The 25,212-nt window shown below is 40.1% G+C and overlaps 1 protein-coding gene across 16 annotated transcripts in view; it reads left to right on the top strand.

Moving 5' to 3' along the window:
* Positions 1–25,212, top strand: part of NEB (nebulin) — a 256,677-nt gene that overhangs the window by 52,661 nt on the left and 178,804 nt on the right. For all 16 annotated transcript variants that reach the window (XM_053596348.1, XM_053596363.1, XM_053596360.1 and 13 more), the window contains exons 31-50: positions 67–171; positions 253–360; positions 2,112–2,423; positions 2,525–2,731; positions 5,301–5,405; positions 6,399–6,506; positions 8,086–8,397; positions 9,463–9,669; positions 11,771–11,875; positions 12,877–12,984; positions 14,123–14,434; positions 14,999–15,205; positions 15,678–15,782; positions 15,937–16,044; positions 16,685–16,996; positions 17,630–17,836; positions 21,547–21,651; positions 22,474–22,581; positions 24,101–24,412; positions 24,539–24,745. In XM_053596348.1, the coding sequence (XP_053452323.1) occupies positions 67–171; positions 253–360; positions 2,112–2,423; positions 2,525–2,731; positions 5,301–5,405; positions 6,399–6,506; positions 8,086–8,397; positions 9,463–9,669; positions 11,771–11,875; positions 12,877–12,984; positions 14,123–14,434; positions 14,999–15,205; positions 15,678–15,782; positions 15,937–16,044; positions 16,685–16,996; positions 17,630–17,836; positions 21,547–21,651; positions 22,474–22,581; positions 24,101–24,412; positions 24,539–24,745 (3,660 nt within the window). The remainder of the gene's footprint in view (positions 1–66; positions 172–252; positions 361–2,111; positions 2,424–2,524; positions 2,732–5,300; positions 5,406–6,398; positions 6,507–8,085; positions 8,398–9,462; positions 9,670–11,770; positions 11,876–12,876; positions 12,985–14,122; positions 14,435–14,998; positions 15,206–15,677; positions 15,783–15,936; positions 16,045–16,684; positions 16,997–17,629; positions 17,837–21,546; positions 21,652–22,473; positions 22,582–24,100; positions 24,413–24,538; positions 24,746–25,212) is intronic.

The raw sequence follows: 25,212 nt of genomic DNA, 5'->3' as shown, positions 1-25,212 counted from the left end.
AATCTTCTGGAGTCATGAAATGTTTCTCTCTATTTATTTGTTTGTTTATGCATTTTTTCTTTCCAGGTTGCTTACAAAGCCAAAGTAGAGGACATTATTCACAAATACAACATGCCAGCAGACCTGCCCCAGTTCATCCAGGCTAAAGTTAATGCCTACAATATCAGTGAGGTGCGTAGTGGACTCACAGGCATGTCCAGCCCTCACGCATGTGGCCTCTGAGTTATATTCAAATGGCATTTTTTTTTTCAGAATATGTACAAAGCAGACTTGAAAGACTTGACCAAGAAGGGCTATGACCTAAGAACTGACGCAATTCCCATCCGAGCCGCCAAAGCTGCCAGGCAGGCGGCAAGCGATGTAAGTCCAGTTGTGGTCAAACATGTGTAACTAGGGAATGTGGACTTGAGGTTGTACTGTGACCCAAAAGTTGCTCTGCGTGCTGTCCCCAACTGGAAGCAGGTCTAGCTGAAAACCATTCAGGAAAGGACGTTCCCCAAATAGATCTGGATATTCTTGGGAGAAAGGATTCTGTGTAACTTTCTACTAATCAATTCTAATCAAGCCCCTAATTTAAAATTATCATCTATAAAGTGACATGCCATTTAAGTCATAATAGCCTCCTGATGAGAAAATTTTATTTCAAAACTTTCTTAATTTATATGATTTCCGTATTTTCCTTCTCTCTCTTTTTTCTTCATTACTTCTATAGACGGGTGAATTGGCTCCAACAACCCCTAACAGTCATTAGGTTCCATTAAATTTAAGAGTTTTATTTTTTTATTTTCTCATTTTTAAACTTGATGAAGTTTAACTTTTAAACTTTAACTCATACTAATTGTCCATATTTATGGGGTACATAGTGATACGGTGATACATATCACGTACAGTGATCAGTTCAGAGTGATTACCATATCCATCACGTCAAACACTTATCATTTCTTTGGGTTGGAAAAATCCAGAGTCCTCTTCTAGCTATATGAAACTGTATAATACTTTATTGTTAACTTTCCTGCATTGGTATGGAATTCTAGAACTTATTCCTCCTATCTAGCTATAATTATAACCTTTTACAAATCTCTCCCTGTCTCCCCGTCTTTCTCCCCTTCCCAGACTCTAGTATCCTCTGTTGTACTTTTTGCTGCTATGAGAGCAACTTTTTTTTTAAGTCAAGAATTTTACTCCTTATTCTAGTTTACTTTAATCTGGATATGAACCGAAATCACTTTGCTCTCTGAGATTTATATAAAATGGACTCAAGTTCCACCTGTTATCCTGTAGGAAGTGGAATGCCTCCCTGCGCCCACCTCCTCATTTTCTGCAAATGTTCTGACGTTTGCATTTCTCTCTAGCAACCGGTTTGCACGTGATGGTTTTTCTTGAGCTCACCGGGCTCTTCTCCTGTGGATCCACTTCTCTTTCTGTTCTGTATGACACAAAGATGAAGCACAGACCTCTTTTTTAAAATTTTCCCAATTCTAAGCACAACTTTACTGATGGTTTGAAATGAGGTTTACCTTGCATCAATGGAATAAGTTACAATTGCTAACAAATGTCCTTGTTCTGAAAAGGCCTCCGCTCCAGAATTTCTCATTGGCCCCTTTCCTCTGTGGCTGCTCCTTATTTACCACAAACCTTCTCACGCATCGCAGGGTCCCGGGGTGCTCTCACTCTTGGCTCTGGGAGTCCCTTTGAGTATCCGAGGATTTATTAAAATTCTACCACTACTACTAAAATTCTATGACTAATCAAATAGCCAACTACTACTTGGGGCTCAAGCAGCACAGTCTAACTGGTAGAGATTGTGAAATATTTACCTTTGCATTTTTCTCCACTAGTGTTTAAGTGAAAAGGAACAATAAAGAGATTTATTTTTTCACTGATTTGAATTATGGTAACAGAAGCAGCTATAGACAATGGAACAGGTTCTAAGTAACATTTTAATCTTAATAGGCTACATTTCAAGTTATATACAGCTGAATAGCTAATGGTTTGGTTGTTGAAATATCAAGCCATTACTGGGAAGTTCAATCACTCCTAATCATGGTCTTATTGTTCCGTAAAACCTTCAAAGTGACATTTTAAATTACACCCATTTTTGTTGCCAATAGGTTCAGTACAAAAAAGATTATGAAAAAGCTAAAGGGAAAATGGTTGGCCTCCAAAGTCTCCAAGACGATCCGAAACTGGTTCATTACATGAATGTGGCCAAGATACAATCTGACCGGGAGTATAAAAAGGACTATGAGAAGACGAAGACTAAATACAACACACCCCATGATATGTTCAATGTCGTGGCAGCTAAGAAAGCTCAGGATGTGGCCAGCAATGTCAACTATAAGCATAATCTCCATCATTACACCTACCTGCCTGATGCCATGGACCTGGAGCTGTCTAAAAACATGATGCACATCCAGAGTGATGTAAGTGGCATTCACCCACAAGAAAATCCCCTTGTAAGTTCAGAGAGTGCGGGAAGGAACCCACTGCCCGGGCCCTCACCCCTCATTTCTCCCATCTGTAGAATGCCTACAAGGAAGACTACAACACCTGGATGAAAGGCGTGGGCTGGATTCCTATAGGCAGTCTCGACGTCGAAAAAGTTAAGAAGGCGGGTGATGCTCTGAATGAAAAGAAGTACAGACAACATCCAGACACTCTCAAGTTTACCAGCATCGTGGACTCCCCAGTTATGGTGCAGGCGAAACAGAACACTAAGCAAGTCAGTGATGTGAGTACAACAAAGGGGAGAAGGCAGAGGATATGGAAGGAAGCTCTTCAGAAAAGTAAATGTCGGTTCAGCATTTTTATTCTTCTGGGCCAATATCTTCTCCTTTTATTTTGTTTCCTTCGCTTAAAAATAAAATCAGAATTGTTTTTAGTTTAGTTAATAACATTTTCTTTTTCCTTTTTCTCGCTTTTTAACTCCCTTTTAAAATTTTTTTCTTTTTTGACTGCTGTTGAAGTACTATGTTATTGGATAAATTTGACATGGTGAGAAAAGTTCTATTCTAGGACCACACACACACAGAATTGAAGCTTCGATTCCAGACACTTTACCGTGGCACACTTTTTGTATTCAATTCTATGTGTTAAGTTGCTCATCTTTGCTTTTCATATAGCAAATATTAATATAGAGAAATCATACACAGGAAAGCATGTTTTTGCTCCTAAGAATTCAGCATATGCAATCATTCTAGAGACCTCTAACTTACGTTTTAGTGGAGATTAGTATTGCCTGCCTGCCTGTCCGTGAACAGTGTCTATGCTGGCTAAAGTCAAAGTTTCTAAAAGAAAAGTTTGGTGTATAAAAATGTTAAAGAGACATCAAAATCAGTCACTTGTTAATTCATGTAATGAATGATCTTTGAATGCCTTCCATGTGCCAGGCACTGTATTATGTGTTGCTGGTGTAAAGATGAAACAGATGAGGGTTGGTGGCACATCGGAATTCACCAGAATATAGGAAAGAGCGTAAGACAAAGACATGTGTACAAAGAAACCTTTGCCATGCAGAGGGACGGGCGCTGCAGGAGAGGGATGTTAAGTAAACACAAGGGACTGTGCCTTGTACAAGGGTAATTGCCTGCGGGAGTTTCCCTGACAAATAAAGGAAGGGCACATTCCTGGCAAAGGGGATAATGAATGGAACAATCAAGAAGGAATAAATGGAAGGACAGTAAAGGGTCCAGGACTATAAACCTGATCAGTGAGTGTCTCGTGTGTTGATTTTTAGAGTCTGGATATTATGGGTCAGGTTACAGGAGGTGCTGAAGATTTTGATCCATAGAGTTTGCATTATCAGGTCTGTGTTTTAAAAGATAACTCTGGCAGGGCGGTGCCTGTGGCTCAAGGAGTAGGGGGTCAGCCCCATATACCAGGGGTGGCAGGTTCAAGCCCGGCCCCGGCCAAAACTGCAAAAAAAAAAAAGATAACTCTAGCAAAAAGAGCAGAAACTTGGTAGAGGGGAGAGACTGGAGGCAGGAAGAGGACATAGAAGGCTGCTACAGAAATCCCAAGGAAGACGAGGAAGACGTAGTTGGACATAAACTAAGGCAGTTAATGACGGAAAGAAGGAGAGGTTTAGAGGGTAGAATTGATGAGATTCTGTGAGTGCTTAGACACTGTTAATAGATCCAGTGAGGAATTAAAGATAATGCTTGGGTTCCTAGAACACATTGTTTAGTATTGGGGATTAATTTAGTTATCAGCCATTTCAGATTTTACTTTTGGTCCATACATACCAGTTTACATATGATATTTCACATAGACATGCCTGGGAAATGGGGCATATATGATAAAGGGCAATTAAGAGATTGGAAATCTACTTGTGATTCTGGTTCTATTTTAATTTTAAGAATTAAGCAATTTGGGCAGCGCCTGTAGCTCAGTGGGTAGGGCTCCAGCCCCATATACCGAGGGTGGTGGGTTCAAATACGGCCCTGGCCAAAACTGCAACCACAACAAAATAGCCAGGTGTTGTGGCGGGCACCTGTAGTCCCAGTTAGTCGGGAGGCTGAGGCGAGAGAATTGCCTAAGCCCAGGAGTTGGAGTTTGCTGTGAGCTGTGTGATGCCACGGCACTCTACAGGGGTGGGGGGTGGGCGATAAAGTGAGATTCTGTCTCTGCAAAATAAATAAATAAATAAATAAATAAAGAATTAAGCAATTTATTTCTACTACCATGGGAGGATACAGTAAGATTTCTACATCATTTACTTTGACAACTTTCAGTGAAAAGTATATATAATTCTTTAAAATAATAATCTAGGGCAAATATAAAGTGATAAACCTTTTAAATATACTGGATTTACATATAAGAACCCACATATTATGAGGAAATTACTATACATTTTTGCTGATACAATTATGATTGGAAAGTTTTTAGCAGAAGTGAAAGATTCATTCTAGGTACTATTTTCTCTCAAGGGATAAAAAAACAAAAACAAAAAAACTAACAAGACTTAAATAGTTCTTAATACCACTGGCCAAGAATAAATTTCACTGGCTTTATGAATGCTGTCTTTCACATTAGGGTTTGTAGTTGAATTGACTTTCCATTCATCTTTGGCAGTCGAAGATTTTTATTTTTTTAAGGATTTTTTTCTCTTTCTTTTTTTCTTTCTCCTTTTCTCTCTCTTAATACACAGAGTTGGTAGGTTTTCCTAAAGATAAGGAGATGCTTTTTGTTTTAAGAGAATTTTTAACAGTAGAAAATAGTTGGGAATTGTGCTAGGAATACTCTTAAAGTATACGATTAATAGACTTTTTTGACACTATGTGTAATGCATTTTATTGCAGATCTTGTACAAAGCTAAAGGAGAAGATGTGAAACATAAATACACTATGAGTCCTGATCTTCCTCAGTTTCTCCAGGCCAAGTGCAATGCTTACAATATAAGCGATGTAAGTAGGGTCTTTGATGGGGTATGAAATCCCAACCTGACAATAAAATAATAGAATTTTAGAGTAAGATGGTGCATTGACAATTATTTAGGTCATTTTCCTACATAACCCCCACTGTGCATATCCCATGGTAATGGTTCTTAATCTCTCCCATTGGCCCTTTCAAGGGCAGGACAACTCTAGAGGGTATAACATTCTTCTTCACACAGAGTTACCATCTATTCCCCTGAAACTACTACTTAGTTTTCCTAGTTTAGCATTTAGGAAGGATTATTATCCTTTGAAAAATAAGAATAAATCAAATCCTTTTTTTCCCAAAACAACCCTAAAATTTCTAACGCTGGCCACTGGAACTTCTCCTACCTTCCTCCCAAAAGCCTGGGAAATTTCAGGTGGTGCCTGTGGCTCAGTGGGTAGGGTACCAGCCCCATATACCAAGGGTGGTGGGTTTGAACCCGGCCCTGGCCAGCTAAAACAGCAATGACAATTGCAGCAAAAAATAGTTGGGCGTTGTGGCGGGCGCCTGTAGTCCCAGCTACTCAGGAGGCTGAGGCAAGAGAATCACTTACACCCAAGAGTTGGAGGTTGCTGTGAGCTGTGTGATGCCATGGCATTCTACTGAGGGGGACAAAGTGAGACTCTGTCTCAAAAAAAAAAGAGAGAGAGAGACACTGTGAAATTTCATTTTCTTTAGTTGGTCCTTGCATAGCATAGTTTCCAGAACCTTCATTACTTCCCTCTAGATCCACTCCAGCTTTCCAACATATTCCCTGTTCAATATGTGCCAAAACTGCTTTGAGTGAGTCATTAGCACAGAGTCCAATGACTTCATGCTTCTCACAAAGTGTGACACTTAGTTAATGTGACTTCCTAAAACAGTCTGTACCACAGGGGATTCCTTTAACTTAGATCTAGAAAAGAACAAAACACTTGAGGACTCACTTCAGCTGACTAATCCCCAGACACGACATCCTTCTTTGCTTTCCCATCCAGGTCTGTTACAAGCGTGACTGGCACGACTTGATAGCCAAGGGCCCCAACGTGCTGGGTGATGCCATTCCCATCGCTGCTGCCAAGACATCGAGAAACATTGCCAGTGACGTGAGTAAAAATCTTAGGTGACACTTAGGTGGTAGCCTTTTAAAAAAGTAATCACATGTGTACTTCTTTGAATTGATATCTTATTGAAACAGTATGTTGAATTAACGCCATTAAAATTCTCCACAAAATATTGTTTTGAAAATCTGTCATTTTTAAACATTTTTGTGATTCTTTTCAGTTGGCCCCATGTGGTAATGCTGTCATAAATCTCATAGTAGCTTTTCCCTCTGATTCATAGACCAAATTGTCTTCACTGAGATTTTTCCCTGACGGCCCCCATTTATTTTCAGTGAGAACACCCTGACTGACACTAACACGTTAAATCCAAACGACTGACTGTGTCATAATTGTATTAAGAAGATTGAAAGATGTTAGATAAAATATACGGTTTTTATAAACCACATGGGAAAAGGCCTACTCGTGAGGGTATAATTTTGATTCATGTAAATTGATGCCCATTTTCATTCATAAAAGAGAAAGTATGCCCTTCTATTTCTTCCCATGTTTGAAAAACAACATTTTGATAAAGCAAACATGCCCTGCAGTGTTCACTGCCACATACTATTCCAGGGGCTACAATCTTGGATTGAGAAAAGAGAGGAAGAATCCAACCAGATGTACAGACCACGTGGGAGATAGAGACGTAACACTGTGTAACTTTCCTTGTAGGGATGGTCCTGAAATTATCTTCCTCAATGGTCTGTACACAATGCACATTGCTATGAAATAATTTAGTTTAAATAGAGAGCTAAGGTCTAAAATATTAATGTCTCCCTTTTCTCTTTTTTTAAAAATCACTTCCCTTTTTTTTTTTTTTAGCACTTGCGCAGTGATTTTTCTGACATACCTGGAAATTACTTGATAATTATTTTGCTTGCTAAGCCTGTGTTAATGAATTGATGCTTAAACTGTAAGAGCTGAGTTTGCAGTGTTTAGGCGGATTTGAATTCTCTTGCATAAAAATTTACGTTTTTGTTGTATTATGAGATAGCTCGATCTTTATCCCCTTGATGATCCCGGCTATGAGAAACCTTGGACAGCAGAACCTTTTCTTTTAGGATTTTATTAATGGGAAACCTCACAGCAGTTCCTGCCCTTACTGTGTCTCCTTAATTCGTTTGCAGCTACTTCAGCAGTGAGCTACTGATAAAGGGGGTGGGAGAAGGTCCAGCTCCCTGCATAGCTGGTACTCACATCCATGATGTGAAATAATGAGTTGGGTTAGGAAAATTCACATCCTTGTGAAACCAGGAGCTATTGATTTTTTACTTGGAATGTGTTGAGCTCATATGAAGTGTGAAAATTCAATTGGTTTTAGATAAAGTCCTATGTGCCAATCATCTGTGGGAATCATAGCAAAAAACAAGAAACTGGTCTTGAATTTATCAGGATATTCCCTTGAAACCCCAGCAGTGTTTGAAATAAATGTTTTTCACTCTGCAGGTGGGTGTGCTTTGATTTTTTTTTTTCACTCTCTTCAGAAAGTCACAATATTCTGAGTGCTTGTGTGTATGAATATAATTGCTGTGCTAATGTTACCCATGCCCAGGGCTTTGCTAATCAAATTCTGTCTCCACAGTATAAATACAAGGAAGCTTATGAGAAGGCAAGGGGAAAGCATGTGGGTTTTAGAAGCCTTCAGGATGATCCCAAGCTGGTCCACTATATGAATGTGGCAAAGTTGCAGTCTGATCGTGAATACAAGAAGAACTATGAGAACACCAAAACCAGCTACCGCATCCCTGGGGACATGGTTAGCATTACAGCTGCAAAGATGGCCCAGGATGTTGTCACCGATTTCAATTACAAGCAGCCATTGCATCATTACACATACCTACCTGATGCCTTGAGTCTTGAGCATACAAGGAATGTGAATCAAATTCAGAGTGATGTAAGTATGTGACGTAACAGACCCACAAGTGTTTGTACTTAAAGGATGACCATTTCTCTCCGTTTTATTAGACTTTATAATATAGTAAGATATTTGAAAAATACACATTAGAACAAACAACCATTATGAGAGACTACGAAAGCATGGCAGACAAGCTACGTTGTGGCTGGCTTTTTGCACTTATAGAACTGTTGACCTTGTCTTTGTTAACACACGGAGGAAAGACAAAGCCATTTTTCACTATGTGAGGAAATGGGTGCTTCTGGTGGGCCTGCTTCAGGCGTGACAGATATAAAATGCAAAACAGGAATTCTTTATTCTTTCTGAATTCAGGAAAGGCTTTCTTTAACCAAGGTCACGCTGTCATCTGTGTAAAACTAGGTAATGAGTCATCTAAAGAGAATCGGGAAGGGTTTGTGCTTGCAGTGTGATTCATGGAGAGCTGCACAGGGAGGTGTTTAACATGCAGGGCAGCTCCCCCCGCAGGAGCAGGTTTCTGTAAGACCTGTCCTCTGCAAAGGAAAGAAGCAATATTCATGTATTGGTGCTCAGTGAAAATCTCTCTCCCCAGTGGAGATCAGGAATAGCCTAGGTAGACAGTGTGGGTGAAGTTCAGTTTGGAAGTCTTCAGTAAAATCACAAGGAAAGCCCAATTTATTGTCAAAAGTGACAAAATATTTTTTTAGCAGTACCCATGGGAATATGTGACCTAGATTCCCTTTGGGGTTGTATAATGCACTCTAAAGGATGATCATTTCTCTCTATTATTTTAGGGTTTATAATACAGTAAGGTATTTGAAAATACACTGTAGAATAAACAACCATTATTGAAAGCTACCAATTTATTGCCAAAAGTGACTTGTTTTCTTTTTAGCAGTAACCAAGGAATTATCTGACCTAGATTCCCTTCTGTGCTGTGCAATAAACTCTAACAACAGAACTTTTCCTTATTACCAAAATTCAGGTAATAAGCTCTAGGACAGATGTAGTTAGACTTGAGCGTGCTGAAGCGTTGTTCTGAATATCCTCCCGAGTGTCTACTCACAGGAGCTGACTCTTTTACAGAACGTTTACAAGGATGAGTATAACAACTTCTTCAAGGGCATTGGATGGATCCCTATTGGTTCTCTGGAGGTTGAGAAGGTCAGGAAAGCGGGCGATGCCTTAAACGAGAGGAAGTATCGGCAGCACCCTGATACCATCAAGTTCACAAGTGTGCCTGACTCCATGGGCATGGTCTTGGCTCAGCAGAACACGAAGCAGCTGAGCGATGTAAGTGGTTTCCCTTCAAAAGGTTCATGAAGACCCCCCCAACCGCGCCTGAGTCTGAGCCACTTCACCATCCTTTTTAATTCACTACATGTGTCTGCACCTATGTTAGCAAATAGGCTCCTTTCAAAGGAACAAGAGAAAGGTTTTACTTTGAAAGCAACTGAGAACTTGAACGCAGGGGAGGGAGAAAGGGGAAGAATCTTCCAAATTTCCTTTATTTTCCAAACATGGTCTGTGCTATTCATCAGCAGACTGCCCATTATACATATGAAATGACATTGTTACTATTATTATCTGAAACTCTGAATTGCAAAGCAAGCCATTGGTTGCACTGCGTCTTGGTAGTTCTATCTAGCTACATAGCAAGAGGCATCAAGTCCCAGTTCCCTTGCTGAACAGCTCGTGTTCTCAGATGCAACCTTAGAAGGAGGCCTCTGGGAGGAGATAAGCTGTTTATTTGAAATCATCTGGGTCTTGTTCTGAGACCACATCTACCTGGATTCTTATTCTGTCAGTCAGAGGCTAATGACAATGCTCAGTACGTCACATGATTTGGTGACTTCAGAGTTCTCTTTAAATGCCTCCTAGAGAGAGGTAAGGAAAAAGCAAAGACAGGATGACTTTCTGTCTTTTTAGCCCCGGATGTTGGAATGCTTCACTCCGTCAGATGTGAGGGTTATTCATGGATTTTGTTTCTTAGGGTTACCCCTGTCCCATATTACTGCAGATATCTAAGGATTAATTTTATTTTATGGGTAAATAAGTGGTGTAGATTCTTTCGATGTCTTTTGCCCTGAGAGAGGCATCACTTCTCCTTGTGTTTTTTCAGTTCACTGAGAAAACTGTATGATCACTATGTTAAGTCTTCCCCAACCCAGTAAACTCCATCCACATCTACCTGGTTACTCAAGCCAGGAACTCGGCAGTCCCCATTAACACCTGCTTGCATGAACTCCGACATTCAGTCCCTTTGCCGGTCGGCTGCCTGTGTCTCTCTCCGCTGGTTTGTTGGAGAGAGACAACCCCCAACCCTAGTTCCAGCTCCCAATCTCCCATGTGGGTAGCTGCAATGAACTGTTAGCTGACCTCCTTGCCCGATGTCTCAAATGACAACCGGAGGTCCTAAATCACGTCCCTCGTACATGTAAAACCTCTTAGGAGCTTCCCCTTGAATGTGAAGTCTACACTCATGAACTTGGCTAAAAAGGCCGTCCTCTCTGTGGCCCCGCTCTCCCCTCTGTCTAGTCCTCTGCTGGGCACCCATGACCAGTTTGGCTGTGACTTTGGCTGTTCCCAGTTCCTCAAGGTGGCCAAGCCATTGTCAGCTGCAGGGCCCTGAATGGTCTTCTTCCACCCACCCGCTTCCCTTTTCTCCAAGCTTGACCGTAAATGTTACCTCCATGGAGACCCTTCACTGACCAGCCTCGTTTCTTTGCGATAGTTATCTACTGACAACACAAATTCTAGCAATAGTTTGCAGTTTGCACATTCATTGTCTGTCTCCTCTCCTGGACTCCATGCTCCAAGAGCTGCCTTCCTTACCCCCACCTTTTTTTAAATTAGTACTTCTATTTTTTTAATTTAATTTTTTATTAAATCAGATATGAAGTACAATGTGATGATTTGATATACAACATAGAAAGCTTAAATCAAACTGATTAGCATAACCATCACCTCACTCACCATGCACAAGGCAAGGGTGCACTTCAAAATAAGTAAGAGTAAATTAAAAATGTCTTACCTTACCCTTTTTTAACCCTTATTTTATTTATTTATTTATTTAACAGTTTTTGGCTGGGGCTGGGTTTGAACCTGCCACCTCCGGTATATGGGGCCAGTGCCCTACTCCTTTGAGCCACAGGCTCCACCCCTACCTTACCCTTTTTAACACAGAAGTTACCATCCCCCTGGCCTACAGTGCTGTTCCATAAATATTGGTAGAATGAGGACATGAATATGTCTGCCAGAGCCCCTTCCCTGTGGTGGCGTAGGGTAGGCATTGGCCTTCTACACGGAAAACACAAATGTTAACCTTCCTTTTGAAACGAGTGTGTGCTTGGTGAAAGTCACATTGAGTCAGCGCTGCCTCCTTTATTTTCAGCTGAACTACAAGGTGGAGGGGGAGAAGCTGAAGCACAAGTACACCATAGATCCTGAACTGCCTCAGTTTATTCAAGCCAAGGTCAACGCCCTCAACATGAGCGATGTGAGTATGCCACCTGGAGCCTGCCTGACACTGCTCACACTGGCCTCTGCACTGAGTTGTGTTAACACCTGCACTGAGAATTTAAGAAGGAGCGCCACTGTGTGCAAGCGAGCTTCACAGCATAGTGAGACCCCCTCAAAAAAGAAAAAAGATTACCCAGATATAGTGGCTCATACCTGTAATCCTAGTGTTCTGGGAAGCCAAGGCAGGTGGATCTCCTGAGCTTAGGAGTTTGAGCCCAGCCTGGGCAAGAATGAGACCCCGTCTCTTCTAAAAAATAGAAAAAATAGCTGGGCGTAGTGTTGGGCACCTATAGTCCCAGCTACTCAGGAGGCTGAGGGAAGAGGATCGTTCAAGTCCAAGAGTTTGAGCTTGTTGTGAGCTGTGATACCATGGCACTCTCCCAAGGGTGAGAGTGAGACCGTGTTTCAAAAAAAAAAAAAAGTGCCTTAGTCATTCTCCTAAGCGCCTAAGTCATTCTCTTAGGCTCTGTTTTATCTCCAAATGTACATTTCTATACTTAAATTTAAAAAATTTAAATTTTTTTTCTCATTTTATAAGTAATGTGTAAGTATTAATATCAATTAAAGCTGGGTAGTACTACAGGTGAATCTTTAATTTTAGTGTCTATACATTTCTGTAAGTTTGAAATGCTTCATTAAAAAACAACTTTTCAAAAGTATTATGTACTTATTATAGAAAAGTTGGAAATATAGAAAATTATTTTAAAAAAGTGAAAATCTGTTAACTCACATTCAAAGCATTACCTTTCCATTGCTTCATTATGCAAACATACACATTTTTTGATCAATTGAATTATTCTACACATACAGTTTACTGATGCTTTTTAATAGATACATGGAGGATGAAGATAATCCTAACTTCATGGGTTCTCTTAATAGAAAGGGATACCTCATAACATTTTATAAGAAACATTTTGGCACCTCACTTTCTTTCTCTTTTAATAATATCAGATAATAAAATAATATTTTCTTTTAAAGTCTCATTATAAAGCAGACTGGAAGAAAACCATTGCTAAGGGCCATGATTTGGGACCAGATGCCATTCCAATTGTTGCGGCAAAAAGTTCAAGGAACATTGCTAGCGATGTAAGTCTAATTTGAAAGTGGTAAACACTATCTCTGTATATTTATAAAGTCTATACATGCTATAGAGACTATATGACTATATAAAGAAGCAAGTAAAGAAATTATAATATAAAAATATTTCTTAAAGTCTTAAGTGCCAATGATTTTTATATTGTTTTGCTTAAAATTTCGTTGAAAACTTAACACAGTTGTTACATAGAAGAAAACTTTTTGTTTGCGAACTATGAAATATTTAGAACTTTCATTAGCATTATTGTCATGAACTTTAAACCCCATTTTTATTTGAATTTTATCAAGAGAAAAAATCTTGGTATATTAAACTATCACTAAATCAAAAAAATTTCCAAGTATTTTTAAAGAATGCAATGTTTTAACTGGATAATTTCCACAATGAAAGAATTGAGTAAAATGTGAAAACCAGGAAGAATTATAGATAAAATAGTAGGATTTCAATTAAATAATTATTTTTCTCCAAATAAGTTGTATTTTCTATAGGTTGATATAATAAATGCCTGATAGAGTAAAAACTCATTCAAGTATAATATACTAATTTGTATTGGAACTTTGTGGAAATTTACCCATGATTATGCAAATATTTTATAATAATGAAAGGATAATAAAAAATACATTAAATGCTTAATAAATAAAACTTTGTAGGAAACTTTGAGCATATTCAAAGAATCTACTTGTGAACAAAGTAGATATAAATTACTAATTATTACATTCTTAATTGTCCTCAGAGCAGATCTCAAAACCATCCATTAAAAATATTTTACCCAGTGGGAAATTAGCAAATAAATTTCTTAACATCAAAAAAAAAAAAATTGCAAGTTGTTAATTAAAAACCGAGTCTCTGTAAGTTGACCACTCAAGAGACTGTGAGAAACTGGTCAACATACAGAGGTGGTAAACGTAAGAAACTTCTATTGATTACATGTGCTGCATATCCAGTCTATGAAAATTAGGTCAACTTAAGGAGATGGAAGGTAGGGAGGAAATGGAAATTCTACTTTACTAAATAGGGCTAGATGTTACCTAGATTCAGACTGAATTTAGCTTTTCTTTAATCTTTCCATGAATTTGATTTATATTAAACTTCTACCCTTCAAACCTCTGTCTTCCCTTTGTTTCCAAATAGTACAAATATAAGGAATCCTACGAGAAAGCCAAAGGCAAGCAAATTGGATTTCTCAGTCTTCAGGATGATCCTAAACTGGTTCATTACACAAATGTGGCCAAAATGCAGTCGGATCGTGAGTACAAAAAGGGCTATGAAGCCAGCAAGACCAGGTACCACACACCTTTGGATATGGTCAGTGTGACAACTGCAAAGAAATCTCAGGAGGCCGTCACCAACACCAACTACAGACAACCGTTCCACAACTACACTCTCCTTCCCGATGCCTTGAATGTGGAACACTCGAGGAATGCCATGCAGATTCAGAGTGATGTACGTACCAGTCACCGGGCGGTCAGCATGGAGTTAGTCATCCATTCTAGTGGGTGGGAAGGAAAAACAACCACTTGCCCACTTACTCCATCCTAAACCTGGTTGCACTCACTGTAAATGTAATTAAGAATCGTCTCCAAAACTTGGACTTGTAGGATTACACTCACTTGAATAACATGTAGCTTTATTGTTGTTATTTATTATTATTACATATATTTAAAACTTTGGATGTTAGTCCCAACAACATATGATGTAATCTCCCCAAAATTAAGAGGCTCAAATGGGTGATATATATATAAAATATCTTTCAGTGTAAAATTCTGTTCACTTTTTCTTTTCCTCCAAAAAATTTTTTTTAAAGGAAATGCCAAGTCAGGACTCCCTTTTCGAAATTGCCATGAATAAATCACATTTATAATTGATTTTTTTCCTAAAAATCCACAAGGAGTGAAAAATAGATTATTCTCCCCACCCCCTTTTTGTTTTGACAATGAGTAAATCATGTAGGCAACGAAATCCAAGCCCTGACTCTTTCCGAAATGAAATTTCTTTTTTCTTGTACAGAATTTATACAAATCTGACTTTACCAATTGGATGAAAGGGATTGGCTGGATCCCAATTCAGTCCCTGGAGGTGGAGAAGGCAAAGAAAGCCGGAGAGATTCTTAGTGAGAAGAGGTATCGTCAGCACCCAGAGAAGCTGAAGTTCACGTATGCCATGGACACGATGGAACAGGAACTTAACAAAAGTAACAAACTGACGATGGACAAGGTGAGGACTCACTTGCCAGCCTTGGCCAGAGAACCCTCAAGTGCTGCTGCCCTTGAGCCTGCCAATTGCCCTCTCCTCTTCTTCAGAGTTTTTACCTTTCTGATCGTTGTGGTGAGAGCAGGGAACTCTGTAGCTCTCATCGTGTCTAGAGAGCGTCCTCTCACATTGACCCTCTGGCTGAGTCTTAACACTATGTTACGACATAGTTACGACGGATGGATCCACAAAACTCCATAGTTGTGCTATGGGAGCAAGATGGCATCTGCTGCTTCAGGGGAAGAGGGCTCCTTTATGTGATGCTTTTTTTCCTATTGCATGTCCAGTTTCCTCAGCCCACCTTCTTGCTATTTCATTCTTTTTCCAATATCAGATTTAACCTCTTCTACCAGAGAGATGCAAAGCTCTTCCTTTCGGTAGCACTATGGCAAACTTGTCCTACTGTGTAATCCTGCACCTGACTTTTTTGTTGCAGAGGCGTTATACTGAAAAATGGAACAAAGACAAAACCACTATTCACGTCATGCCTGATACTCCGGATATTTTACTCTCCAGAATGAACCAAATTACCATGAGTGATGTAAGTGGATTAACAGCAACAAAAGTGGGGGCAAAGGTTGAAGGGAGCTAACACATAATGGATATCTGTCTTCCACCTGCCAACTGCTTTGAGGCAGGATCCCCATTCCAACACAAATAACAAGATGCTGTTGTTTTTCTATTTCATTGTTTAGAAATTGTACAAAGCTGGCTGGGAAGAAGAAAAGAAGAAAGGCTATGACCTGACGCCTGATGCTATCCCCATAAAGGCTGCAAAATCCTCTAGCGACATTGCCAGTGATGTAGGTGCTCCCATGGGGTGTTCTTGAGGCTGAGGGAACAGAGCAGCTGCACTGCCCTTGGGTATATTCCAGAGCTGTGGTCAGCATCATCAGGGCTGGTAGCAATGTCATCCTTGTGACACAAGACACACCTCCCTTCACCCAATCCAAGTACCCTCTTGCTTTCTCATTATTTAATGTAAAAAATGACTAAATCTTATTAAAATAAGTTGCTTCTAGAGTACTCAAGTCATTCGTAGAAAATTCTAAGCAAATGTTAGAATGCAGTTTATTCATTTTACCCAGGGGACCCATGACCAGGCTTTGCTGAATTTAAAGATGCACCATGAGAAATCATGCCCGCAGTCTTTTCCGTCACTTAGACTGCTGAGCAGGAAAATCTGCTTTCTAAATCTCCCTAAACCAACTTATTTACACATCTTTTTGATTAACGCTAAGCTTGTTTTCTTTCAGGGACTGAAGTCTGCAAGGAAATTTGAAGTAAAAAGACTTTGGTCCCTGCCCCTCCCAAGCAGCTCCTTGTCTAATTTTAGAGTAGCTCTAATACCCTTCACCTATGACAAAGCTACTGTCACTTAATGAAGGGTATTTTGTTCTCCTTTCACTGTTTTCATCTCCATGGTTTCTCCTCTGTTCGCAGTACAAATACAAGCAAGCCTACCAACAAGCCAAAGGCAAGCACATTGGCTTCCGGAGCCTGGAAGATGACCCCAAGCTGGTGCACTTCATGCAGGTGGCCAAGATGCAGTCAGACCGGGAATACAAGAAGGCATATGAGAAGTCCAAGACGTCCTTCCACACCCCCGTGGACATGCTGAGTGTGGTGGCAGCCAAGAAGTCTCAGGAAGTGGCCACCAACACCAATTACAGGAACTTGATCCATACCTACAACATGCTTCCCGATGCCATGAACTTTGAATTGGCCAAAAATATGATGCAGATTCAAAGTGATGTACGTGAAAGCCGTAACATTTGCAGAGTGTTTACTCTGGACGATAAGCAAATTGTGGATGATCATAGTAATAACGGTTTGAAAACCCTGAAAGAAATTCACGTGCAATTTTCCAATGAGGAGTTGTATTCGTAACCCTCGGTTGATTTCTTTTCACAAAAGGAGATCAATTCTAGCAACTAAAGTTTTATTTTCTAATATTACTGTTTGAGCATTGTTGGATTCTGAAGTCAGCAGTAGCAAATGAAATTTGGTCTCAGGAAGAACATACTGAAGGAAGTATGTCCAGCAAAGATGATCAAAAGCACGACAGGCTACTGATAGAGGGATCAATGGGAAAGAGAAGCTGGTAGTTACAGTCCTGCACTTGCAGCCAACTTCCATTCTAATACTTCTAACCTTGCAATTTGGAGTAATGAATATAGGGAAGAGGGTATAGAGTCAAGAATTTACCCCACTTGGTGGTCAGAGGAAGTGAATTTAAACTACAAATCCAAAGCAGACCACACCAAGACGGCATTTCTTTTTGGGAATGTTAAAGCTGAGCTGTTAATTTCCAAGGAATAATGTAAGTGCCCTAATGGAAGCGGTATGGTTTTGATTTTTCCTTCTCATCATTTTTCCCTTCTGCAGAATCAGTACAAAGCTGACTATGCTGACTTCATGAAGGGTATTGGCTGGCTCCCTCTGGGCTCCCTAGAAGCTGAGAAGAACAAGAAAGCCATGGAGATCATTAGTGAGAAGAAGTACCGCCAGCACCCAGACACTTTGAAGTACTCCACATTGATGGACTCCATGAACATGGTTTTGGCCCAGAATAATGCAAAAATTATGAATGAAGTAAGTCCTTCAGTAATGCGGTGTCCCGTGTGCATCAGAGAGAATCTAGGTCTATCTGACATGTAATCCTAAGGTTTCCCGGACACACATACAGGGCATCACACTTGAGCTTTACTTTGAGAAAAGAGTCTTGTGGTTAAAAGTAGATAGGAATTATTCCCAATTAGTGTACCCCAAATGTTTAATGAAACATCCTGTCTCATAGACATAACCAAAAATATAGGTCCCCAGCTGGTGCAGTGGCTCACGCCTATAATCCTAGCACTCCAAGAGGCGAAGGCTGGAGGATCACTTGAGCTCAGGAGTTTGAGACCAGCCTGAACAAGAGCAAGAACCTCTTTCTACTAAAAATAGAAATATTAGCAAGGCGTTGTGGCATTTGCCTATAGTCCCAGCTACTGGGGAGGCTGAGGCAGGAGGATTGCTTGCACCCAAGGGTTTGACGCTTGGGCAAGCTAGGCTGACTCCATGGCACTCTAGCCTGGGGCAACAGAGGGAGACAGTGTCTCAAAAAAATCATATACATATGTGTGTGTGTCCAATACTATAAACACTAGCCACATTATCTACATTGGTTAAATTAAATATTAATAATTCAGTTCTTATTTACATTAGCCACATTTCAAGTATATTATATATAATATATATACACACACACACACACATTATATATACACACACATATAAACATATACACACACATATAGGGACCCTGTCTTCTAATACATATCTTGAAAGTGAGTCGTGTTTGTCTAAGGTGGGTTTGAGCAGAAGTTCATGGTGCTGAATTGGGAGATTGCCTGAGCACGGCTGGTATTGTAGCCCTTCCTTGCTTCCCAGCTGCTTTGAAGGGAACAGAGAAAACTAGACTTTGGCAGTGGTAGCTTTCCAAACCAGGGCCCCTGGGCAATCATGAAAGCAATTATTCTACATTTGTATTTCTTTGATTCATTAATTTTAGCCTTCAGAAAAACCTTACTGTATTTTTACATTCATTTGCCATAAGATATCAAGACCAACAAGCAAATTGACCTCGGATACCTAAAATAGTAAAATAATTGCAGCAGCACTGGTTATACCATGTGGATCATAATTAGAGATGCCTTTGATTAACAAAAAGGGGGAAATAATCTGTACCATAACATTAAACAGTTGCAGAAAATAATGGTCCTAGTTACACTAGAAAGATGGATCTCTTACTATGCGGAGATGCACAGTAACCCCCCTGGAGTCTTTAGAAAACAGACTGTTTTGTCAAGCTCAATCTCCTTGAAAGGGACTTGCCTAAAAGACAAGGCAAGAATCTCAGTGCACCTTTTAAGATTTAGAATCTGAACTATCATGAGGATACATTTATTTTTTAAATATTAAATTAGATACTTTTGTTTCTTTCAGTGTTAATAACATTTCAGGATAATGATGCTAAGAGAAGAATCATAGAAATAGCAAATACTGGCATTGAGTTATCTTGGTGATTGTCAAGTTGAATCCCTCAGTGCACATTTGAGAAAGTATAGTCCAGAGAGGCAAAGCAACTCCCCCAAGGACACAGAGCATGTTAAAGGTTATTAAAGGTTGGGTCTGAACTAGAACAGAGCTTCTCATGACTAGCCACTGCTCTTTCCATTAGACTTGCGCTGTCTGATACTATAAACACTAGCCACATGTGCCAATTTGTATCTATATTGATTAAATTAAATATTAATAATTCAATTCTTGGCTTGGTGCCTATAGCTCAGTGGCTAGAGCACCAGCCACATACACCAGAGCTGGCGGGTTCAGACCCAGCCCTGGTCTGCTAAACAACAATGGCAACTATAACCAAAAAATAGCTGGGTGTTGTGGCCAGTGCCTATAGTCCCAGTTACTTGGGAGGCTGAGGCAAGAGAATCGCTTAAGCCCAAGAGTTTGAGGTTGCTGTGAGCTGTGATGCCACAGCACTCTACCGAGGGCGACATAATGAAACTCTGTTTAAAAAAAAAAAAAATTCAGTTCTCATTTACATTAGCCACATGTCAGTAGCCCTGTGTGAGTAGGGGCGATACCATATCGGTGGTATAGGACATTTTTGTCATTGCCAAAAGTTCTACTGGGTAGAGCTGATCTAAAATAAAGGTCAGAAAATTACTGTTTTTGTAAATAAAGTTTTATCATAACACAATTACAGCTATTCATTTGCATATTGTTAATGGCTGCTTTTGCACTATATGAAAGCCGAATATGGTAGTTAACGACAAAGACAGGATGGCCCCCCAAACCTAAAATACTTACTATATGGCGCTTTACAGAAAATGTTTTCCACCTCCTAGTCTAGAAGAAAGTCATTTTTGTTATATTTAAGCCTAGCTAAAACAAAGAGGTATCATTTACACCTATCAGATTTTCAAAGAGTAAAAAGTTGTGTTATACATAGTGTCAATAAGGGAGTTAATGTTAATGTGAACTTTTAATGGGAAATTTGTTAAAATTAAAAGTTCAGGCAGAGGCCGTAGCTCAATGGGTAGGGCGTCAAACACATACACCAAGGCTGGTGGGTTCAAACTTGGCCCGGGCCAGCTAGAACAACAATGACAACTGCAACAACAACAAAAATAGCTGGACGTTGTGGCGGGTGCCTCTAGTCCCAGCTATTTGGGAGACTGAGGCAAGAGAATCACTTAAGCCCAAGAGTTTGAAGTTGCTGTGAGCTGTGACATCATGGTACTCTACCCAGGGTGACAGCTTGAGACTCTGTCTCAAAAAAAAAAAAAAGTTCAGGTGTTCATTACCCTATAGAAATCCTTATAAATGTGTGCAAAGATACACCTATTATACATACATACACAAAATAATGTTTTTTGAAGTTTAGGGTTTCTGAGAAGAGGCTGAGATGAAATTTGGGGTAAAGGGTATTTTTCAGTGATCGGGAGAAAGGGCAGGGTAGGGGGAGAAGTTGATCTATGATGCAGGCCCCACAAAGCCTCAGCCAGTCCCATGGAGAGCTCTCACGTCTTGTCTGTGTGTAGTGTCCTGAGCTAAGTTGCAATGGCAAGACCTTTATCCCTGCACTTTGACGAGTAGTTGGATATGGCCATCTGGGAAGGGCATACTCTTGAGAAAGACATCTGAGAACTTAGGGGCTCTCTACCAAAAGCAGGGGCATCAAGCCCTTCCTCATGTAAGTGTCTGGGTGATGCATCTCCACATCCACTGTGAAGATCATGACCTTCTTGCTGTTAATAGAAAAAGACTAGAGATGACAAATTGAATATCCATCAGCAGAGAACTGTTTAAATCAATCGGTTTATGTCTCCTAATGAAATCCTATGCAGCTCTTTAAATGAATGAAGTAAATTGTTACAAGAAGGTTCAAAGACATCCATCCTACATTATTAAGTAATAAAGCAAGATGTAGAACCATGTGTATTACATGACCTCATTTATATCTAAAAGGGACTATAGATGTGTTTGACTATGCAGAAGAAAATTTTAGGCAGGTGCTGCTGTCTCCAGTCTATAAATGAGGGAAAATGTGCTTTTCCTTTGCACCTCACATCCCTTCTACTGCAGTTTGAATGAACAACTTTTTCATTAAAAACTTGCTTTAAAAACCTAGCGAATAAGAATACGCAAAATATGGATATATACATGTATATATACAATGATGGATATGTAGTAAGTGAGCTCCTTTGAAGATTTTAAACACTAACTTGCACTTTTTCTTTCTCTAGCACCTGTATAAACAAGCATGGGAGGCTGACAAGACCAAAGTCCACATCATGCCTGATATCCCCCAGATTATTCTGGCAAAGGCAAATGCAATTAATATGAGTGATGTAAGTATAATTCCCCTATTGTTGCTGTTCTTTCCAGCCGATTTGACATTAAAAACAAAATAAATTAGCTAACATCTCTCTCAATTATGAGAGTAAATTTTTTAAAAACAACAGAGGGAACGCACAAATGAGATTTGCTAGGAGCTGAAGTAGGCCTGTCAATAGGGTTGGACCAGGTAGTTGGGGATTTGAAGGGGGATTGAATTTTGTTGCAGGTGCAGACTCTCTTTGTCAAACTATGAGACTTGGTAGGAAAAGAAGGGCACGGGGGCCGGGAGAAGAGAAAAAGGAAGCTAGAGTTCAGGGACCTCATTTTGAGAGAGCATCTCCATCAAGCTTTGGGGATGGTTCTAAAGAAGAGGTTAAATGGAATAGGAAGATGAACATTTTGAAAAATTTGGGGCAAGCCCCATAACAAGGATGTGCCATATTTACTAGAAAATAAATGCATTGGTGTTTTATTTCATTTCATTTCTTATCCTAACCATATTTGCTAGGAAATCCTCTCATCCTCTTATTTTTTTATTTTCTTTCTTTGATTTCTATAGGGATTTGGAATCACCAAGCCTTTTTTAAAAAATTATAGAATCACATAATTATATAAATAAAGTGTTGATTGTAAAAACAGTGGACTTTTCTTTTGATGTAAGAGGATCAAAGTAATTTTTACTTTTTTTGGTAGTGTCATGAGAATGTTTAATTTTGTAAAAGGTTTTCTTTCAAAAGATGCCACAGTGCTAGTTTACTCTTCTAAAAAAAAAAATAAAAAAGCCCAGGCTTTCTTATTTAAAAGAAACCTATTCTGCTTGCCTCTCTTTACAGAAACTCTACAAACTTTCTTTGGAAGAGTCTAAAAAGAAGGGCTATGATCTCAGAACTGACGCAATTCCTATCAAAGCTGCCAAGGCTTCGCGAGACATTGCAAGTGATGTAAGTCTGCAGGAAAGCTGTCACCACGCGGGGGTTTTTTAATCAACCAAAATAATAAGGCTGAGCTCTAGAAACATTGAGTGGATAAAATATGAAAAAACTTGCATCTCACTTTGCTCTGTGAATGCTTATTAGCCTTGCTTTTGTGTTTTCTTTGATATTTCGGGGGGGGCGGGGATTATGCCAACCACATTATGATCCTTATAGATGCCAGCTCCCTGACTCGGGAGGGCTAGGTGAATTTTCCTTGAACACTGTCACCAAGGTCATGGCTTATAGACATTCAAAGCCTTTCACACAGTTTTCTTAATGAAAGGTTTGTGTTATTCTTACCTGCTGCTTCTTCAGATCTGACTTCCTAGTGGGAAGTTTCATGCAGTGGTGCCCTGGTCGTTTGAGCTCCTGACATCTGGTAGTTAAATAATTAGGCATTTTGCAAAGCAGCTCTTACACAATAGTCGCCTGACATTAGCTAGGATGGGAATCTTTACACCACAGGAATTGGCAAATACTACCAATTAGGGCTCTCCTCACTCCCTTGAAAACTAGTATACCAGCACACTGCTGTCCTAACATATCACCTAATGAAATTCAATTCTTTCATTTGGTGGTTTCCACAAGAAATTCACTCACAGGGAGGATTTAATGACTTCGGGATCCTGGGATAGAAAACACAGTTTAGAGCACTCTTTCTTTGACTATAATTTCTTTTCCAGCTTAATTCTCTCTCCTTTCCCATCTCTGGCCTTCATCTTCCTTCTCTATCCAGCCCAATGCCCTGCCCACTTGTTATCCTGAGCACTCCAAATTCTTCTCCCTCTGCTCCACTATAGTAACTTCACTGTCTAAGTTCCTACACCTTTACTTGTATACTCAACCTCACAGGGACAGGGGCAGAATAAGGAGCTTTCTATGCAGGGGCAGAATAAGGAGCTTTCTATGCTCTCTCCTCTATAGAGGAAAGTTGGAATGATAAATACTAAAATTTCTTCCCCATTATTGCAATTTAGAGAGTCTTAAAAGAAAAAGAGCTCCACAAATACAAGGCTACTTTAAAATTATGCTGAGTACCTCATAGCTGAACTTGTCCTCATCAGTAAATGACTGGCTGTTCCAATAATTTTTCTCTCTCTCTCTCTCTCTCTCTCTCTCTCTCTCTTGCATGTTCTTATTACCTATGAAAGGCCTCTTTAGCACTAATAACAGAGTATGTGTGTGGCTAGTGTGGTATCTCATCTCAAGGTCTGGGCTCTAATCCTTAGTGACCTCAGCAAGTCACTCACCTCCCTGGGTCCCAGCTTATTCATCTGTCAAATGGGAGCAGGAATAAAAACTTTGCTATCCACCTCACAAGGTCTAGTTGTGATTATCAAGTTACATAGGTAAACGTGGAAAACGTGTTTTGTGAACTGGAGAGCTCTTTACAGATGTTACTTCCTATGAAAGGCAGAATATTAACACTAAAATGATTTGTAGTCAAGGGAATTGTTCTGTATACATGTTCATGTTTTCTTCACAGTATAAATACAAGTACAATTATGAAAAGGAGAAGGGGAAAATGGTTGGTTTCCGCAGCCTTGAGGATGATCCCAAATTAGTCCATTCCATGCAAGTGGCTAAAATGCAATCTGATCGGGAGTACAAGAAAAACTATGAGAAGACAAAGACCAGCTACCACACGCCTGCCGACATGCTCAGTGTCACGGCCGCTAAGGATGCCCAAGCCAACATCACCAACACCAACTACAAGCACCTGATTCACAAATACATCCTCCTCCCTGATGCAATGAACATCGAGCTGAGCAGGAACATGAATCACATACAGAGTGATGTAAGCCTCCCTCTGTTTACACAATAGTTGGAATCCCAGCATGGAAAGAGAGAATATAATCTTGATTGCCATACTTCTAGGTCAAATTGATAAAAATAAACTGAAATTTGCTTCTTCTCTTTCTAGAATGTGTATAAGCAGGACTACAATGAATGGTACAAAGGGCTTGGCTGGAGTCCGGCTGGCTCTCTAGAAGTGGAAAAGGCCAAGAAAGCAACTGAGTATGCCAGTGAACAGAAATACCGCCAGCACCCCAGCAACTTCCAGTTTAAGAAGCTGTCTGATTCCATGGACATGGTGCTTGCCAAGCAGAATGCGCACACCATGAACAAGGTAGAGGAAGCTGCCCTTCCACACAGTTCCTAAGAGACAAAAGGCTAGCAGGTTCTGGATCTGGTTTGGGAAATTAGATTTGGGTTCACTGCTCCTAGGCAGTGATAAACCGTTCTAGATCAGCCCCATACCCATGGTCCCCAACCTCCCGGGCCATGGACCAGTCCCTGTCTATGGCCTGTTAGGAACTGGGCACACAGCAGGAGGTGAGCACCAGGCAAGGAAAGCTTCATCTGTCTTTATAGCCGTCACCCATCATTCACATCACTGCCCGAGCTCTGCCTCCTGTCACATCTGTGGTGGCATTAGATTCTCACAGGAGTGTGAACACTACTATGGACTGTGCATGTGACGGATCTGGGTTGCGTGTTCCTTATGATAATCTCATGCCTGATAATGTGAGGTAGAGATGTAGTGTGCTTGAATCATCCCAAAACCAACTCCCTGCTGCAGGCCCACCATCCCCC

The sequence above is a fragment of the Nycticebus coucang genome, chromosome 7, assembly GCF_027406575.1.
Source record: "Nycticebus coucang isolate mNycCou1 chromosome 7, mNycCou1.pri, whole genome shotgun sequence".
Taxonomy (NCBI): domain Eukaryota; kingdom Metazoa; phylum Chordata; class Mammalia; order Primates; family Lorisidae; genus Nycticebus; species Nycticebus coucang.
This window is presented reverse-complemented; position numbering and strand designations above follow the sequence as displayed.